Source organism: Spea bombifrons, chromosome 5 (assembly GCF_027358695.1).
Source record: "Spea bombifrons isolate aSpeBom1 chromosome 5, aSpeBom1.2.pri, whole genome shotgun sequence".
NCBI lineage: Eukaryota > Metazoa > Chordata > Amphibia > Anura > Pelobatidae > Spea > Spea bombifrons.
Genome location: NC_071091.1, coordinates 104,431,123 through 104,452,356, shown reverse-complemented (window position 1 = coordinate 104,452,356; position 21,234 = coordinate 104,431,123). Strand labels below are relative to the sequence as shown.

At 41.4% G+C, this 21,234-nt stretch overlaps 1 protein-coding gene across 1 annotated transcript in view; it reads left to right on the top strand.

Annotated features, from left to right (window-relative positions):
• ST3GAL1 (ST3 beta-galactoside alpha-2,3-sialyltransferase 1) overlaps positions 1–20,567 on the top strand; it is a 42,319-nt gene extending 21,752 nt beyond the window's left edge. The window contains exons 2-7 of the mRNA XM_053466712.1: positions 12,411–13,149; positions 14,078–14,271; positions 15,775–15,954; positions 17,761–17,806; positions 18,833–18,952; positions 19,592–20,567. Of these exons, the coding sequence (XP_053322687.1) occupies positions 12,832–13,149; positions 14,078–14,271; positions 15,775–15,954; positions 17,761–17,806; positions 18,833–18,952; positions 19,592–19,765 (1,032 nt within the window). The 5' untranslated portion in view covers positions 12,411–12,831 and the 3' untranslated portion in view covers positions 19,766–20,567. The remainder of the gene's footprint in view (positions 1–12,410; positions 13,150–14,077; positions 14,272–15,774; positions 15,955–17,760; positions 17,807–18,832; positions 18,953–19,591) is intronic.
• The last annotated feature ends 667 nt before the right edge of the window (positions 20,568–21,234 follow it).

The following is a 21,234-nucleotide window of genomic DNA, read 5'->3' as shown; positions in this document are numbered from 1 at the left end:
TTACTTTCCATCCACCTCTCATTATCTTCCTTCGATTCCGCGTCACCCATGTCCCGTTCCGCTCTAGATCACAAAAAATGTAAAGATACACCAGAAACATTTTCATTTTGCGTTACCCCAGAATTTATTTTCATTTTTTTTTATTCATTTTCTCCGTGGGAAATTTTGATTTCTTTCTCTTTCTTAGTGATCTTACCAGGCCCCGCTAGCCGATCATCTAAGTCAACGTCAAGTAGAAGAGGTAACAACGATTGACCTAATAAATCTTATTTTTGAGGCAATAATATATTTAATTAAAGAGACTTTTTTCCCCACATTTTAGCGTGGATCCATCGTGTGGTTAAATATTTTTAATATAAAGATAGTAAATAAATAGAATATCATGAAATTAACAGCCTTTAGCGGTCAGATATTTGTTGGCTTGTTTCTTTGGTCACAAATCAGATGGATGCCTTTCAGATCTGCTCCATTCCAAGAGGAAACGGCCTTTCCAAGTTTGATTAGTCCGCGAGCCACAAAATCGAGTGGATGACATGATTAAAATGCAGAAAGAACTGGAACATATCAGAATGTATCCTAAAAGGACAGCGGGGAGCTCTGGATGGTGCCAGGGGTTTAATCAGACATTGGCAAACCTATTTCACTTTCTCATATTGATCAAAATATATTAAATTTGAAGAATCTGAGGCATTGTTCCAAGTTAGAACTGTGTGTAGCCAATAGATGATAAACAGGGCGAACATCCCAGCTCTAATTGGTTGTATATACCTTGGACATCTAGTAAGCGTACCTTGGAACTCTCTAGGTTTGACTTGGAGTCTCCGGGAAAAGCGATTATTCCCCAGGGTCTCCAGGTGCGACCATGCCCACTCCCTGCCCCATTTTTCTTACCCCGCCCAGTTTCTGCCCACTAAATGATGACTGGGGCTACACCCACCCCCACAGAAAACCACTCCCGTCCAGGAGAGAAAGAGGGAGCTCCAAGTAGCCTAACCTGAGAAGTTCCCAGGTATTATAGTAAATCAGGTGGGGTGGGATAATTGCATACCTGGGAACTCTCCGGGTTTGACCCGAAGTTTGCCGGGTGGGCACCGGTTCTCTGGGACGCGGGAGCGGGGTCTTGACACGCCCCGCCCATTTTCACACTGATGTCAGTGGGAATGCCCCCGACAACAGCGGGAATGCCCACTGACATCACGGGACCTCCCACTGACGGCAGGGGGACCTCCAACCGGCATCACAGGACTGCCCCTTGATATCAGTGTGCAGTCTTGGCCGTGTCCTGCAAGGGAAGGTTCCGGGTAGCCAGAGCCCAGAAGTTCCCAGGTATAGATAATTGGTGTATCCGTTGTTATACACGTCCAAGAAATGCTGTACATGCCATACAAGTGTCCCTGTTTCTGACGGACAGTCCCTTTGTTACCAAAATCCCTCTGTCTCTCTGATATTTTCCTAGGAGCCTGAAATGTTTGCTGGGTATGAGGGTATCACAGGGTTCTATAGCATCAAAAGTCACAATAATGTGTATAGAAAGAGCAAAAACACGGGTTTCTAAATTATTTCAATAACGTACATTTTTCTGGTTAAATGATAATTAAAAAAATAGCAATTAATAGTTAAAGTCACCAACCCTTAGCCACGTTTCCAACTGCAGCTTTTAATTATTATTTTTTCTTTACGCCATACATCTGCTTTTTATTTTAGAACTTGGAACTTTTGATGTTTCTGCTTTGCATAGATGACAGAAACTCAAATAAGCTTTTATAAGTTTCATAATCTTTGGCACCTTCTGGCCTGGAGGTAAAGCCAAGCGGCCCCTTTTGCCTCTGCTTCCCGTAACACACTCACACACACTAACACATACTAACTCATGCATACACCCTAACACATACTAACACACACACTTGCCTTGCTCGTGCATGGTTCGACTGCTGCTCTACTACTCACATCCAGTCGACTTGGACCCCCTTGTTTGAAGAACTTGACCTGTGGGGCAAGGCAGCCCGTGGTCAATGGGCTTAGACAGCATTATTAGTTTGTTAAATCCCTTTCTGTATTTAAATGTTTTTATCCCATCATTTAACACCGCGAGTGCCAGAGGGGTTGAACAAATCATAACAGAGTTGTATTTACTGTGTAGGACAACTCAACGTAGCCTAACATGTATAGAATCGTTTATCGACCTAATATAGGAAAAAAAAATGCAATGCTGCGTACACTTTTGGTCTCTTTTTCAGAATCCTTTAGATTCCAGCTGAAGAAGAGACCTCTGAGGTCCCAAAAACGTCACATCTTTTCGTATGTTGGCTCAATAAAAGGTATCAACCTGCGATGAAGACGACCCCTGGAGACTTCTCCCGGGCTCTTACGGCTACATCCGTTTTCCTTATCAATAAAGTGAGCGGCCGCGGCAGAAGACTTAGTTATCCGTCAAAGCGCGTAGATAAAATACATTTATTCGTTTAATTAGTGAAATCGAACCAGTATTTATATTAATGATAAAATGGCAAATTATTAGAATTATAAGATTAACAGAAATGGAACGACACAGATGTCGATGTGCTAATATTCCACAGTAAGGCGGTAAGAGAGCTTGTACTTTTTGAGCATAATAATAATAATATTAATAATATATTAATAATAATAAAACCGCTTTCTGGAGAAGCTGCAGCTCCTCGCTTCCTCTGTGTTTTCTGAAGTTTCTTGCCATTGATTGGCTGCAGAACCCCCCCCCATGCAGGGGATCACCATGGAGATTAAAAGGAACCTCTCGGCTATCGTATGCATTAAAGCACACGATCTGGGGTGTCTCTTTAAGAAAATACCCCCCCCCCCAAGTAAGGAGACGTTTTGCACGTTTCTAAACAAAATCAAAGTCTGCCGCGGATGTGTTGAGGCAGAACACTCCGTTTGATCGGGACGAGCCTCCCTGTACCTGTATAATTAACCGCTGTGTTGCAGCAAGTTATAAAGCTGCGGTGTTGGGACTTGGGTGCTAGGCTCGGGTATGATCTACTAAATCTCTTTAATGTTCTTACCTAATGTTAAGATTCCTCCCCTTTATGATAGAAAAACTGCCAGCCCTTAAGACCCATTCGGCCCTTCTAGTCTTAGATTCAGGAGCCATATGCCTATCCCATGCATGTTTAAATCCCCTCACTGTATTACCACTTCTGCTGGGAGGCTGTTCCATTCCCCTCATGATCGGGACAGCTGTTCACAGTGGTCTCTAATTACTTTAGCTACGTGCTCGGAGCTGCCATCGAACAATAGCTGCCCATGATTCACTTAACACCTCCAGCCTGTCCCTGCATGTTCACAGGTGCTGATGTGTGTAACCTCATCCTACTGTGTTCTAATCTCCTTTAACGTAAAGCACTTAATGCACTTTTCTAAAGCCAAAAATATGCGAGTAAGTCTTTTAACATTCAAAGTGTTCCGTTGCTGGAAGTCCCGGGGTCGTATTTCAGATGCTTTTATTAAGAATCTGATGTAGATCTGTGCTCCGGAAGCACGCTAGGCACATCGGTCTCCCAGCGACTTAAAATTAAAGAGCCGCTCCGAGGTCTCAGCCAGCCCTTTAAACAAAAATGCATAAGAGTACTTTGTAAACCTGCCAAAACATAAAAAATAGCTGTTTTTAGTAGAAGCTGCAGCTCCAGCCTCCCCTGTTTTTAGGGCACCGCTGACAATAGGAGCGCCTCGTCCACCGGAACGCACACCGAGCGAGCTCTGGGGGTAAGTATCTCACGTCATCACGTGATACCTGCACTAGGTGGTGGGGGGGAAAGGGGCAAATGCATATTGGTTGGATTCTGCCGGTACCCCCACGCATTGGGGGTGTATAATGAACATTGGAAGGGAGCTCTCGGCTATTTTAGGTGTTTAAATGGAGTGTCCCTTTAAACATGTTTGCTTATGATGCAAGATAACGTTAAAGACGCTGTCCTTAAAGATTTATCTTCCGCATTCTCACGCGAGGTATATTTACCGATCCTCCAGGGTCCCACACCATGCACCCACCCTATTTGCACATACTTATTATGAGGTCGTATTATAGTCCAAAGGTCCTCTTCCACCTGGACAAACCATTCGTTACGCTCACAGCCTGTTAACCTACCTTAGCAGATCGCTCACTTTATTCTGTCTTGCGAAGGTTTGATTGCGTAAAGTTGTGCGCCGAGCACACCTTCCCCTGGGCGTTCTAGGCTATGTTTGTTCTAGGCTATGTTTGTTCTCTATGGGACTCTGTGCTGTTCTGAAAATCCCATTGCATCACGTCGAATTGGTTGCAGGGATTGGGGGAAGCATAATATGACATCATAGCCTACACACACTAGACAAAAGACAAGGTTACGAATAGGGGGTGGTTAAGGTTTTGAGCGCAAACCCCCTTGTCCATTTTAACCCCTTAATGACAAAGCCCGTACATGTACGGGCTCAACATGCATTGCTTTCAATGGGTTTAAGGACCGTCCATTGCCCTTAAGGGGTTAAAATTGAGAAAAGGAAAAGTGGGGTCCAGATGGTGTTTAACCCTTTGTGGATTTCACTATGGCAGATTTTGGCCAAATGAACCCTTTCAAGAAATCGAAGAAGTGAATATTACCCCCCCCCACCCCGCTGTTAAGTAGAAAGGTTAGTCCGCTACCATCTTCTATCAGTACAGGAAAACGGGTATTCGTGTTGCTGTGATTTGCAAATAAAATCTGCATCTAGAATTTGGGACGGGTTCAGCATTTCCCTCGCTGTAATAGCCTCTACCGCTGCTGCTGGGAGGCTGCTCCACTTATCTACCACCTTTTCAGTAAAGTAAAACTTCCTTACATTACACCTCAGCCTCTCTGGCCCTCTTGTTTCAGATTATGACCTACGCAGTCATTAGCACCGTCTGTGCTGTATTTCTGACCCATCGTCCATTGCATGTACATATTATAAACTTAACACAATGATAAAAAGCCACAAACACAGTTTTAATTGGATAACAAGCGGCCGTAGCTTTATTAGAGGGTATACGAGGCGTAACAAACATTAACCGTTTAAATTAACACACAAACAATTAAATATAACAAATACAATCCACCATTCCTTTAGTCAGATTGTTAAATAACCACCAAGCCTCTGTCCACCCCAAACCAGAGGCGACCTTTACCCCCATAAACGCTACAACAGTATACATAAACTTTTAGGGAGGGTGGGACGCTCGTTCTGGAGCAGCTTTTCGCAATTTCAGCTGAGGTAAGAAAAATGTCTTTTGCGCGCTGTTATTCATTTAAATTTGAACTTGGCTTGTGCTGCTTACCCAGCTGATTGTACCAATCAGCTGCGCACGTTTTCCCGCCCAAAACGTTCACGCAAACGCTCGTGCCGCAGCACAGCTGATTAACCAATCAGCTGTGCTGCCTGTCCTACCTACCCGACAACCTAAAAAACTGTTTTAGCTGCCAAAGCCCACTAAAATCAAAGTGCCCTGACCTGCTCTTGACCTTTCAATGACCCCTATACCCATCTAATGTCCAGCAATGGACAAATTACAGCACAGCTTAGTCACCCTGCGCCTTTGAAATTCATGTGATTTTAATGGACAAAATGTTTTTCTTAGAAAAACAAGGAAATATATATAGACAGCTTTATATATTCTCATCAAAATCAATTGGCCTGGACTCCTGGGGGCTGTACCCTGGCACTAAAAGGGTTAACACAAAGAAATCTCCTTGCCTTGCGATGATCTATTGGATTTCCCGCGCAACAAATATAATAAAAGTAGATATTCCTTCCGCAGCAGCTGGAGAATTCGAAGACGGTATATATATATATACGTATATATATATATATATATATATATATATATATATATATATATATATATATATATCACCATTTATATAGGAACTCCCCAGTATGTATTCCCCCAGGCATGTAGCTGCGCGGTTGCTGGAGCCTTTTTTTTTTTTTAACTCTTTAGGGCTTATCCAGTCCCTAATCAGTGGGGGAATCTTCCATGTTCCTTCATAATATTGCAAACAAAAAAAAAAGACATTCTGGGTTTCTTGCTTCATGGCTTCTTATGTTGCTTTATTGATTTTACACAAGTTTTTTTTTTATTTTTTTTTTTTATTTTTTTTGGAGAAAACTTTGATTGACACAAGCATTTTTAAACAAGATTTCTGGTTTCAAAATGGAGATACTTGGCACCAAATGCAGTTGTTTGTTGTTTTTTAGTGTGCCTGCTTGCACGCTAAATAAAACTACAAGCACTTTCTACTGCACTGAGGCTTATTCTCTAAAGCGGGCGCCCCAAATTCACTTTGTGTAATAGAAATGGCTGAGCTGACCCTGCATAATGTATAGTTCAAAAAGCGATTTAAATATGCTTTTTGCAGACACCTAACGACGTATATCGCAAGAATTTGCGGCAAAAACTCACTGGGGTTAACCCCTTCATAACATTAAGTCAATGAGCGGAATCTGCAAACCCCCTCTCTATTATTTTTAATAATTATGATCCCACATATGACTTTAATCATCTGGGTGTCCGGAGCCATTTGTCTACCCCATGCGTGTTTAGAGTTTGAGGGTTGTTTTATAATCCAGTAAATACGGTATTTTTTAAATCGTATCCTTCTGTTCTTTTGGAATTTTGTTAGTAAGAAGTTAACGTCCTTTCCAAATGAGGTAATGATTTCCTGATGACTTCCTAGTAATTCCCGTTACACAGAGCGTGGACGCACATGTTAGAAACCCCATATACTTTTGGATGCCTGTGTTTGCTTGGACTTCACTGAGGGTGTGGTTGATAAGCGGAACAGCCTCCCAGAGGAAATGGTAGAGGGTAATACAGTGAGGGAATTTAAGCACGTATGGCATATATGGCTCTTGAATCTAAGTCGAGGCCAACGACTGATTAAGGTCTTTACAGCAGACTAGACGGGCCGAATGGGTCTTATCATATGTTTTTTTTTATTATTATTATTGATTTATATAGCGCCATCATATTCCGCGGCGCAGCAGTGGCTTCTGGATGTATGGACGTTATTCATATTTCCTAATGGTTATAGTCCTCGCGCTCTCTTGTGATGTTGTCACCGATGACTCGCTGCACCTGCCGGTATTTATTCCCCGCGAGACATTCCAGTAATTCTGTTATTTATTTTTTTTCCCCACGTTTCTGGGCGAGCTGCGGGCGCGGAGTCCGTATTCCCAGACGGTTCGGTAAATGTCTGATTACGAAGCTCAGCCACTTCCACCCCCTAATTCACAAGAACTGTTTTCGACAATTAGCGGCTAATTAGGGGCTTCTAATTAGCAGATGTATTGGGTGGAATGAAATGATAGCATTTGCTGAATGTCAGTTTCATTTAGATAATCTCTTATCCTGTGAGCTGGGAGACCTCCGCGCCTTCTGTCTGCTTAAATATGTCACGTTCGTGTACAGCCTCGCTCTACAGCGCTATGGAGTCTGTTGGTGCTATTAAACGGCAGCCCGATTTACTGGTAATAGGTCTAAACCCTGTTTTAACTGCCAGTCAACATCTCCTACAACTCTACTACTGCTGCTTCCAGGCCATCTTTTTATGTGAGTTAGCGGCTGAGTGTGATGTGAGTGCGCGTATAAATAATATGATGCCCCCCCTCTTCAAACTATGCAACTGTTTTAGAGCCATTTGGGTAACACGTATGGCGAGTCGTTACATAGAATCTTCACAATGGGCCCCCACGATCAAAGGGTTAATATTTCCAGAATCTTGGGGTCAGCTGAAAATGTGTCCCCTGTTAGGTGTCCTTTAACCCCTTAATGACAAAGCCTGTACATGTACGGGCTCAAAATGCATTGTTTTCCATGGGTTTAGGCACTGCCCATTGTCCTTAAGGGGTTAATTCAAAAAGTAAAGTGGGCGAGGAGGACACTCTGTATCATTGTTTTTGTTTTTTGTCCTTCCTGGGTATGACCACTATTTTTCTTGAAGGTAAACTTTGTGGTTAATCCCCGGTACTGGGTTTCATATCTTCAAATATCGAAGGTGTCACCAACCTCTTTGGTCTACACTCTGAAGTAAGGGAATGTCCGCCCCACCTGAGTTTGCATTCTGGATGAACTCAGCAGCATAAGGCTTTAATTGCGCTTTCCACAAATTCACTTTCATTCGATCCTTCTGCGATACGGGGCTGTTAAAAGGATGTGGTGAACTTTAGACGATAAGATCAACAAACAATGATATTGTAATAGAATGTAACAGGTAAACCCCGACATGAAAGGAAATAGGCAAATGAGAGGGGGTAACTTCACAAATAGCTGTGCGTTACTTAAAAATATGCTTCCTGTCAACACGACCCAGGTCCTGTTACTATGTTATCGTTTTGTATCATAGCGCCGTCGGCAGAACTGTTCCTTGCCTCGATAACCCACCTCGTACTCCCCTGGGTTCTCCTTGATGCCTATGCTCGGGATTCCAAATTCACATTGTAGGCACATTTCTGGTTGGCTGTCTCTTCCTCCGGTTGGTCCCCGTGTTCTAAGCTATTGACCCCACCACATGAGCCCTCACTTTTCATGCTTGATGCTCCATTGGCCAGAGGTAGCTGCAAACAACTCTATTTGTGTGTTTAGCCAGCCTTACCATCGTTCTATTACCATCGTTCTGTTGCTCCCCTACACAGTATGTGTTATTTTGCATCCTAACGTGTTTGTCATGTTGGGACTGGTGGTACGGTTCCTCAAGAGACTTTTACTGAAGGAGCCTGCTTTACACTGAAAACCGGATCGGCTACTAACTTGTAGCCGACTTACGCTATGGGAAGCTGGCAACGATGGCCAAGGACCTCTTGGTTGACCTGGTCCTCCTTACACTTAATGAGATGGAGTTATATATTCCTTTGGTTCTTAAATCCTAGAAAGTCTTAGCTTGACATCCATTGTTCACTATAATAAAGTCCATGGTATAGCTGTTAAACAGAGACTGATCTCTACCTAAGGAGGTCCCATGCATACGTTTAAAATCTACATAAAATACGTGGCCCATCGTTTAGGCTTCCCTTTCTCTTCTGCACCATGGTCTGCTTTGCCAGCATGTTTCGACCATGGACTAAAAAAAACATCCCAAAATTCTCAGCAAGACATTCTTCATATCCTTGCTGACATATTCTGTCTTCTATTGTCTTTCCTGAAGGGTTTTCTTCCAAAGATTCTTTGGACCCAGCTGTGTAACCCATCTCACGTTTACTCTTTTGCATTTAAACCTCAAGCTCTGACATTTGCGTTGGATGAGAATTGAAGGGAGCTTACAGCCACCATGTGCACTTCGATGGTTATGATTGATTGCTATGTCCCCTTTAAATTTTTATTTTCCTTTTTAAATCTTCTGCTCTCTTTTCCCACCTACCTTTCAGTAGAAGCTGCAGCTCCATATCTACAGCGCCCCACCTCCTTCGTGTTGGTATGAAAATAAATTGCTTTCCTTAGGGAGAAGCTGCAGGTCCAGAACTGCATTAAAACCCCACCTCTGTGGTCCATCGCTTTACTCCGCTGATCGGTGGCAAGAAAGTGCCCCCAATGCTCATGGGCCAGCGCCTGAGTTGACTGGTAGTAAGTATACCCCCTTGCCAGGAGCAAGGAGAAACGGGCAAATGCATATGGGGTGGATTCTGCAGGACACCCCCCCCCATGCATTGGCAACGGGTACATGCATTAAAGCCCATATGATGGCAGGAGTGTCCCTTTAATGCTAGTATGGATTAAAACGCATTCATCAGTTACTTGGCATCTCATGGTTGGTTTAAGAATAAAATAAAGGGGGGGAAAAATGCCAAGAATTCCTGCGGAAACCTTCATCAAATCGTTTCCTCTAAGAGTTGCTTGAAAGGTCTCATTAACATTTTGATAGCCTGATGCCGTATCCAGGTTTCTATGAGTTATGAATGTTTGCGGATCCGTGAATAACATTAGTAAACCTAATTGTGCTTTTGTTTTATAGCAAACATTTTTCCCATCAAACCTCCCATTAGTTTGAGGCGTTTATGTTGCCCAAACGTGTGCTTTTGTAAAAGGCAGGCTTTGCCAAAGAAGAATACAATTCAGAAAGGTTTACATAAATATGAAGACATATACCTGCCATTAAATCTGGCTTTATAAAGAGGATTTAGTGCTTTAAGGTAAACACCCATCCAGTCTGCTCCATTTTTTTTTCTTCTTTTCCGTTGTAAGGCTTCAAACCTTGCTTGGTCCTTGGTCTTGACCTATGTTCTTGGTAGCCCTATGCCTGTCCCATACTTCCTTGCTGTTTGTCCTAGAAACATGTTACACTTCTCTTACGTTCTTACATTAAAAGTGATCCAGTGGTAAGTTAGAAGCCTGAAGTATGGCGCTTATCTATGTCAGTGAACAAAAGTACAAGATGGGCCCCCAGACTATGTCTTCTGGGGCCACACTTCAGAAAGGGATTTTTAGCCCCTTTCTTCCCTGGTAAAATAAAGAAAGAGGGCTAGATCTTCTTTGTCACCTTTCACATCTGAAGAGGTGGACCACTGGAGTCTTGTCGGACTCTAAAGGTCAACCCGCTTCACCCACCAAAAAAAAAAGCCAAGTCTTCATGGGCTTGGTTCCTCTGTGGCATACATGCGTAGATCACTAAGTCACACGAGTCTCAGTGACGCCCTGGCACCATTCACACTCTAATGCAAAAGTCTCCACCTCTTCAAGAAAGACTTTAATGTTTAAAACTAAGCATGTGGCCTTCTCTTGTCTAATTCCTTTCCAAGTCACAAGACCAGCTTGTCTGTACATTACTACCACTAGGGGGCGCTGATGCATTTTACACAGCGGATGTCCATCTGCGTCTTCTCTGTCCAGCCGAGATGCTTATATTTTTATTTATTTTTTTAACTTTTAACCTGTTGCGCTCGTCATTATGTTTACTATCCTTGGCGCCACATCCCCATATCCTTAAATTTTATCATCCACCCACCTTGTTCCTAAGCTATGGTAATCATTCCCAGATCATGTGGGTCACACCACGTCAAGAAGACCACTAGACGTATGGCATCTGTTTGCTTCCATCCAGTCCAGCAGTTTCTAGGTTAAACGGAGCCCATGCAAATCCAAAAAACCTGTTGACCTTCCAGACCTATTGGGTTTCAGCATGTGTTTGCCATCTGTGCCGTACCTCTGAGTTACCCCTCTGTTCTCTGCCGTGGGTGCCTGAGAGTAATACTATTTGTCTGAAACTGAATTCCGCCCGGTGAAGTCACCAGACGGTGACGACACTATTATTTTTCTTACGGGATTTAATTAGTTGAAACATATATTGTTTTTAGATCTCTTCTCGGCTCCAAGATAAAGATTTATTCTGGACATTGGAGTAGAGGAAGCATACATTATACACACATCTGATCGGATTTAGTACTGAGATGGGGTAAGCCAATCCATCCTGAGTTGTAAAGGAAAGAAAAATTATATATCATTTACCTTCGCGTTTAACCCCTTTGTATCCCTCTAAACCAGGTGTCCATCTTGGTGACCGCATCCACATGTATAAGTTGGAAAAGAAACAGATTTTTTATCGGCTTCCGGTTTTAAATCTGTTTAAATGCTGTGAAGATTTTCTTCCTTTTGTGCTTTCCGATTTTCTTAAATCTGGTAAACCATAAAACCACTGAATAGATAGATTCATTAGGAATATTATAATTAGATTTTTATATATATATATATATATATATATATATATAGCACCCTCATATTCCGCAGGGCTGTACACTGAGAATACGATGTAAGATTCAAACGAGTTTCCGGCAAAAACTGTGATTCCAGAGGCTACTAGAAGGAGACAGTAGTTGAAATGGTTAACGTTACCACCATTGTTTCAGTATAGATCTGCCTGTCCTACGCATCCTCTGTTGTCGCAAAGGTTTAACTGCAGAATTTTTGTCTGCTATTCTGTTGGTTACAACACAAAGAGCTTTTAACGTTGTATACATTGTATCACTTCCCATTGTTGGATCTTGTATGACCCTTTCTTAGAATTTAAAGGGACCAGTGTCTCCAGTGTCTCAGGCATCCTCTTGGAGAAAAATGGAAGCACACTGTGTATTCTTTAAACCTGCCACGTGAAATACATTACTTTAGCTTAGGGAGAAGCTGAAGCTCCAGAGCTGCCGCAAAATGTCTCCTCCATGGTCTATGGTTTTGCTGCACACATTGGCTGCTTGAAGCTGTCAATCTGTGGCAGGGAAGTGCTCCCAGTGAAATCAGTGTCTCTGCTGCGTGCACATGCCCCAAAAAGGGGCTAAAAATACATCCAGCCAATACTTAGGCATCTATTGAATACTGAAGTGGAACAGCACCTTTAACATGTTTAATTTGTTTGACACAATCAATTGAACTAACTTTTTTTTTTTGTGTGTCTGTCTCCATGCAGGTATCAGTTGAGAATCCTCTAAGAGAATCTGTCTGGACCTCCTAATCTTGAAAACTCCAACAGAAAATCTTTATTTTCAGACTTTCACATTTTGGATATAAAAGAGGGATCGCTTTTTTTTTTTCCCGCCGCCGATTATTCTCCCACCTACACCGCCGACAAATATAAACTCTAACTCGGCTTAAATGAGGAATTATGACTTCTATCCGTTCTGATCTACAGCACGAGAAGAATAATCTCCAGCTTTCACAGAAAAGCCCGATTCGGATTTAAATTTCTACAAAAGGACATTTAAAAAAAAAAAAAATCGCTACGAGATTCTGCTGTATTTAGCAGGATAATTCCAACCTGGCTTGTTTGTTCTAGAAGAACTTTGGAAAAATTTAAAACGTGCTGACGCCGAAGGAAAAAAAAACGAAACATGGTTGCCTTAAGGCAGAGAAATTTAAAACTTTTCACTGTTACCTTGACGCTTTTTGCCATAACAGTCACGTCGGTTTTTCTTAATTACACGCAGAGCTCCGGGTTGGCCACGTGGAGCCCTGAAAAATATTTCTCCAGGTTCTCCGAGCAATTCCGAAGATTCATCACTTCTTCGAGGAGGCTGTGCAGCTGTGAAGCCTGCGTGGCGGAGCCAGATGTTTCTCTTTGGTTCGATGAGCGATACAATCTATCAATTCCTCCCCTGTTGACTAAGCAAAACAACGTGATTCCCGAGAGCGTGTACAAGTGGTGGCTGGTAAGTGGTCCATGGTCAAATTCAATATTGGAAAATATAACGTCCCGATAAATTTAATGTACGTATCTAATGGTTGTAGAATATTTAGACATTTAACTTCTATGTTTGAAACGGGACGTTCCATGGGGAGCTATTGTTTGGACAGCGACTGCCATAGAGTGGTCAATAGTCTTGCTTAGTCAAGGTTTTCAGATGTCCTATGGGAGGCATCCTCTCCACTGATGTGGAATGAGTCTCTCGCATGCCGGTGACTGTTCTTTTAGCTCTTGCTATACTTGGAACAGGAAATGTTTCTTCCTCTATAGGAAGCCCTTAATCGGAACGTCAGGGGGGGGCTCTGGGTTTTATTCCGTAAACAGATGTGAGCACGCTGACTTAACTGTGCATTGTGAGTGGCCAACCGCGTCTCCTACCATACTTTAATTGGTGAGGTGACCTTCTCTTGCCGTATATTCTATGCATTACATGACCCGCTTTACCCGTCAAACCACCAAAAGTCAATGGGGGTGTCTTGAGGAGCAGACGCCCAGAGTGTATGGGAGCAGTATTGGCTGTAATTAACATATGGGTCAAGTCAGATGATGTCCGATGAAGACGTCCATGAAACCAGTAAGCTTCATGATTTTAAGACTCTGTATCATGCAAGAGTTGGGTTTTTTTCTGTGCCAGTCCCATATGTTATAAATGTACAGAATGCCAACCACCTATGGCATGGTTGGTAGCAAATCCCCCCCCCCGTGACCACCGCAACCTATACTGTAGCGTAGTGGAGACAGAGCAGGACTGGCGATCACGAGGAGGCCCTGATGCAAATACATTGATGCTTTAAAGAAAACATATTAACCATTCTCTAACTGCTCAATGGAAGAATAACGTTTCTAAAATATCATCATTACAGTTCGGTTGGCTTTTTGTTTTTATTAAACAGCGTCTTCAGGGGGAAAGAAATCCCAAGGACATCAACAAGGTCATTCGGGAATTATTTGAAATTGTTCCAAGCGATCTGGACCTGGTGGATCATGGTCCATACCGCTGCCGGAGTTGCGCAGTGGTGGGAAACTCTGGAAACCTAAAGAACTCTCTTTACGGACCCGACATTGATCGCCACGATTTTATTTTTAGGTGAGAACACAAAATACGAACCTTTTTTCAGCAGTTCTGCTGCCCGGTAATGGACTGGTAGGACCTGTGGAGTCCGGCCATTCTTGGTGTCTACCTGAGTGCTTGCTTATCTTGATAAGTATGCTCGTGAGTGATGTGTTTGAGGTCTCCGTTAATTTGACGTGTGCTGACTCCATCTCATATAAGTGTCCGTTGACCTGGGCAGTTTAATAAGTCTTAAGGGCCACTGTTGAGATCATGTAGAAGGTCCTTGCCAAGTTGGTCGTAATTGCTTTTTAGTGACTTCTTGATGTAATGGGTCTTGAGTTGACATCTTCGGCTAACTCGGTGCTCAGCGACTCAAACAATAAAGCATCAGAACGTAAAATTGAGCTTTTAGTACCATCTTTCTCCAGTATTAGGAATTTTATAGAGGGGGAATAGATTTTTGCCTGCTATGTAGTCCATCCAGACTAGAGGTCAGCGAGTCCCCATTTTTAGTGTATGCCCTGGTCCACTTCCAATCTAATCTATATATGGGTTCCATATTTTTTTTTTATTTAAAAAAAAAAAAAAAACTTTATTGTGTTTCTTGCAGTCAAAGGGTTAAACCGTCGTAGACTTTAAATCTTTGGAGAATTTCCAGTAGTTTACTTGAGCAGGAACTCGATCTCCAATCAGCAATCCTTTGTTCAGACTATAATTTAATACGGAGAAAATAACATGTCAAAAATAAAAATAATAATTCCGGGTGCAATTATGTGATTCCATTGTTAGAATTTATCCCCGGCTTTCATTTTGATCACGACGTATTTAGATTAAAATCAAAAGGAAAGCAGAATTTTTTTTTTATTTTATTTTTTTTGAGGCTGCATTGTATTCATTTATTAATAGAACAGATGGTGAAAATACCCCAATTTAACCCTGTAAGTGTATACAAAGCCTTTTGGCAATGATAGTTTACATTTTAGTAAATGTACCTGGTATGTTATTCACAAATGTGACCGGAAAGATGCAGCCGCAGAACTATGATGTCATAACAAACCGAGCTATGCTAGAGCCGCCATGTTTTTATGGAAGACCTTTTTAAGAGGTGGCTTTAGAAATAAAATGTATCACTCAATGTTAAAGTGGATGCTATATCATGGTGCTATATAAATCAATAAAAAGTCATTCTGACAGCGCGTGTGCGCTAAAGACGCCATCAAAAGAGAGAGAAGATTCCAAAATGTTATTAAGCCACAAATACTTAACTTTTTGAGGTTTTTGGGCACTTTGGCTTTAACTGGTTAAAATGCTGATGTAATGTAGTCGAGAAGATGATCTCAAACCGATTTGAGCTGGTTTCCCCTCGCCCTCCCATATATATATATTTTTTTAACCCCAATCTACCCCAATTGTTAATTATTTTAGGAATTGTTTGTAATTAAAATTCTTTTATTTATTTTTTTTTATTTTTTATTTAATTTATTGATTTTTTTTTTATTTTTTTTTATTTATTTTTTTTTTATTATTTTTTTTTAGAATGAACCATGCCCCTACAGCCAAGTTTGAGAATGATGTCGGAAGTAGAACCACTCACCACTTTCTATACCCGGAGAGTGTCAAGGAACTACAGGAAAACGTCAGCATGGTTCTTATCCCGTTCAAGACTCTCGACCTTCAGTGGATCGTCAGCGCGCTCACTAATGGATCTATCAACTTGTAAGTGGATCCGAGCCTTTTCCGTGGCTGCGTAAACATACTCCGGGTGTATTTTCTTTGGGTAGGAGAATACAGAAAAGCCCATTAATCTTCCTGGCACGTCAAATAGCAAGCCCAGCATCTGTTACGCTTTAATTAGGAGGCGCTCGTTTACTGATTTTGCTTAATGAAGCTGTGATGTTTATGAAATACTTTTTCTATTTTACAGCGAGGTAGGAAGAATTAGTATCAGACACAACGCACGCGTTAAACCTCAATGCTGGAAATGCTTTCCGTCTATTTGGGTGCATTCCAATTTTTAATTTAACGATTTTTATATAAAATGTATATATTTATTTTTTTTTACAATAAGGCTTTAAAAACACATGGATGTCACTATGGGTTTGTAATACTCAATACCTGCTCTGAATTTGGAATGGGCAATGTTTTCCAATGCATTTTAGGAATATGGGTCATTTTAGAAGACAGTCATCCAACTGGCTGTTGGATGTATAATGCGCATAAGAATTATTATTTTTTTGTTATTTAATAGCACTATATATACACTATATGGACAAACGTATTGGGACAGCTGACCATCTCCCAATCTCTGTTCCAGTTCATCCCAAAGGTGTTGGATGGGGTTGAGGTCAGGGCTCTGTGCGGCCGGCCAAGTTCTTCCACCCCAAGCTCATCCAGCCGTGTCTTTATGGACCTTGCATTGTGCTCCACTATATGGACAAAAGTATTGGGAGACTCCACTTAATTATTGAAATCAGGAAAATCTACATATTAATGTCTATGTATTTAGAATGTGATGTCATCAAACTCCCTGTTGGTGTAATGGTCAGGTGTCCCAATACTTTTGTCCATATAGTGTATCTGAATTAAAGTTATGGCAGCGCCCCCTTCGAGTGCTTTGTGTAAAGCGGTGATATTCACATAAACAGATTTTCTTTTATGGTCTAATTGTTCCACAAATGCCCCAGTGAGCAGAATATTTATTTATTTAATTGAAAAAATATTAATTTTTTTTTGTTTTCAATATTTTAGAAAGTATCCATGCTACCCCATAGCATTTTTTTTTTGCAATTATCTGAATTCAATTATTGTGCAACCTGTACTTTTCCCACGTATGTCTCGCCAAACAGATTTTAGCATTAAAAAGAGAGACAAAAGGATGTGACTCACATTGCTATGCGGTGTCGTATGCAAATTACAGTGTAGAATAATTTGCATTGGATGTATTGTGATGATGTCACCTCAGGTCAACTGAATTCGAATATTTATTTTTATATTAATTGGAGAGATAAATCTGCTGGATGTACCAGAATCAGGAATGTTTATTCCTCATTTGCAAGTCACATGCCTGTCTCCTGCCTAAGGCGATACGCAACCGAGACCTGTCGTCCCCACAGCTGCACACACACACTGTCACAATCCCTGCACTGCTGTGTATCACATCTGCTATGACCTTGTTTTACACGTTCAGCCCATCCAGCCTGTTAATTATTCCTGCTTTAAAGACTTAAGCCTCCTAAAACGTCTGAGATTCAGGAGCCATATGCCTATCCCGCGCATGTTTAATTTCTCTCACTGTGTTACCCTCTACCACTTCTGCTGGGAGGCTTTTCCACTTATCCACCACCCTCTCATGGAAACCGCCACCAATAACGTGCGTTATAAAGGAAACGTAAACGGAGTTAGACGAGAGTTGCGCTTGCAAAGAATTCTAAGAGTTTTGCCTCCGCCTAGTGGACATATTGATAATTGCAACCTAACATAACGCTGTCGCTCATCTGAATTCTTTCTTCCCCCCTTGTGCAGCACGTATGTTCCCGTACAGCGGAAAATCCGGATCAGCAAGGAGAAGGTAATTATTGTATGTTCTTAACGTACACATGTTGGATCGCTGCGGATTTGACACTTGGAGCTCAGGGATTAAGCTTTACATAAAAGTTTTCTGAAAGTTGTGCCTCAGTTGCTGATTGCCTGTGATGTGCGGCAGGGACTAATAATAATAATAATAATATTATAAGAAAAATCTAGGAAACGGTAATTTCTGGCCAAAAAATTACAAAAATTTTTTAATTTCTAATCCTGGCAGAACACTCGAGCCTCTGCCTTCTGCTCACCACACCACGTAAGCAACTTGGCTCTTACGCAGTTCCTCTTCCCCGGACAGATGATTCCATCCGTCATGTTGTTGTTCCATGACTAATCATGTCAGTGTGGCCCTGGCGCTTTAAATCCAGCAGCAGGCTGATGCCGTATGTGCGGCCGACGGCTGGAAATGCGCGACTGCGCACAATGGTTTTATGGGTCACCGATGGTTTTTGGCGAGTGTGCCAGATGGCCAGTCCAAGCCTGCTTTATGGACCTCATTATTATTATTTGTTTTATATAGCGCTATCATATTCCGCCATGCTGTACAATGAGTAAACGGGACATAACAAGTAGTATATAACCTAACACTTTGACTTACAGACACAAGAAGTAAGGAGAGCCCCGCTCGTAGAACTTACAATCTAGAATAAAAGTGGATTTTTATTTCTAAACAAAATAATCAAATAACCGTTAACGCAATATTTATGCTACTTTTGTGTTTGTCTTGTATGCGTTCTGTTTATCACCCATGTGCGCTGGAACTTTATAAGTGGCCTTGATTAACTGCTAATCCTTCACAAAGTCCCCATTGTAGTTACCACTGATGGTGGCAACCAAGTGGTCCTATAACCAGTCCGTATGAGAACCCTGACCTGCCGGGAGGTAAAAATGGATAGGCGGTTGGATTAGTAAAAACAGGAGAATTTACAAATAAACCACACTATTTGATACCAAGATATATTGCAGAATAATTCGACTTCTTGTCTTTCTTATATCTTTGTTTCTGTTACAGATTCTGGTCTACAGTCCAGAGTTCATGAAATACATCTATGATAAATGGCTGCTGAATCATGGTCGATACCCTTCAACTGGACTCCTCAGTGTGATATTTGCCCTTCATGTCTGTGACAAGGTACTAACCCCCTTTAATCATCTTTTGCCAATTAAAAAAAAATATATATATATAGCAAAACATCAGTGTTTAGGTAGCGTACATGTGGTTGGATGCTGCGATTGTCATTGATTTCAGTCTGCAGGAAGCGTACTGCAGTATACTTCCTGCTTTCAGCAGAGGCAGCTGGGGGGAGGAGCTAGACCGAAATCCAATTTATTAATTCCAATAACTGCAAGAATGTCCTGATTTCATGCAAAATTAACTCCAGTGTGCATTTAACATGGAAATATGCGGGAAGTCTCCTTTAATCCCTTTTAGCACCAAAAGGCTTGCATAACTCCTAATATGTAAAATAGACAAAAAGGGACTCTTGCTTATAGGGTTGTTGTTGTTAGATGCGCTAGGCGTGGATTTACCAAGAACTTTTTATGGAACGTTTTGACCTATCCATAGCTCTTTATGTAATTGCGTAAGGCTTTTAGTGGATCCTTAAAGATCTATACCCCGCTGCAAGGTACCCCTTCTAGCAAACTTGGTTATGAAGATCCTCAGCTATTGATTGTCCCACCTGTACTGAATTGCAGTTGGTGCTGACATAAACCCTGTTTGTGGCACAAATAATTCTTTTTTTTTTATTTATTTATTTTTTATTTGTAGGTGGATATATATGGCTTTGGTGCAGACAGCAGAGGCCATTGGCACCATTACTGGGAAAACAATCCAGGAGCAGGAGCTTTTAGGCAAACTGGAGTCCACGACGGTGACTTCGAGGCAAGCATCATAGGGAATCTTTCTGCTATCGACAAAGTGATGGTTTTCCGAGGAAGATGACCCTGACATTAAAAAGAACCCCAATTCTTCGTCATTGGGTGCATTTCTGAATATCCAGTGATTTTGTGACAAAAGTGCTGATGGCCACCAGCGTCGGCACAGAACTTAAGTACTTTGACACCGTTTAATGCTGCAGAACACTCTTCACCTTTCTTTATTATTATTATTATTATTTTCATATATCTTGAATGAATATTTATTTGGAGCCACTCACGGTAAATGGAAGCAATGAATTTTCTTCTATACCGGCCACACGCGTGCTTAGATGTTCTTTGGTGCACCACATGAAGGACCTGCGGCGGATTACTAGTGGATGGCCAAGTATCTACAATGGGAAGTCAACGCACCAATCTTTCTCTACTCAAGTAAAGTGACCACGTGGTTGAGCCAATCATTCTTTACTTCCACTGAATTTTTTTTTTGAAGGACCTCCCAACGATGTCCACCATTTTTGTGGCCTAACGTCCATCCCTGTGATCTGCATCTAGAAGATAGATATGGGAATGTTATCTAGAACCATTAAAGCTAAGATCCAAAGGCATCTTGTAAATGTCTTCTCCTCTAATCATGGAATATGTGGAGAGGACACCTGAAGTAACATTGTTCCACCTCCTTCTGGAACCACTACATACGGTAATGATGGCGTGAAGATCGTGCCATACCGAGAGGAACATCGTTTGTTTGCTGCTCTCTTTTCTTTTTCGTTGACTTGAAAATGTATGAAGTTTAAATTCAGAAATCAGTTTCTTTCATGTTTGGTTTAGAACCTTTTGGACCGTTTAAACATTTATAGATAAAAAATATATATTTTTTCACACAATAAACATTTTATTCTGCTATCCGGTTCCTTTTTGTTTATGGAGCTTAAAAAATGAGCTTCTTTGAAAGGGGCGGCTATTTGTATCCCTTTAAGACTTAAATGAAGTATAAGGATCCGTATTTTGTAAAATAAGGTGTTACTGATTTCATTCTTTAAATCACGCCGCATTCATTTATTTATAAATAGGGGGTTTTGATGATTCTTGTGTGAAATCCACTGTGGGGGGAAGCTATCTACTGTTTTAAATATGCTGTTCCACCTTCTCTGCTGTATTTTAGCATTTTTATAACTAAAAGCAGCATTAGAAACATCACTTTTGGTATTCTTGAATGTCTAAAAGCATTCCCAGAAATGATTCTTTAATCCTATAAAATTTAGCAATCTAAAGAATTTTTCAGGGAATGATTCATTGCCATGTGACCCAAAAAGTTGTTGCCATAGAAACTGAAGAAAGTTTCCGTGTTAACATTGTTTATAAAAAAATGAATTAATTTTATGAATGTTTTGTCTAAGTGGAATAACATTTCTGGTGCCAAGTGGTGAAAGCGGAGCGATCGGCATAGGTTGCTATTAGTAACCGCTCCACTTTTGAGTTTGAACTCGATTCATAGCCCTCCTAGAATAGAGAATCCTATGCGCTAATGAACTA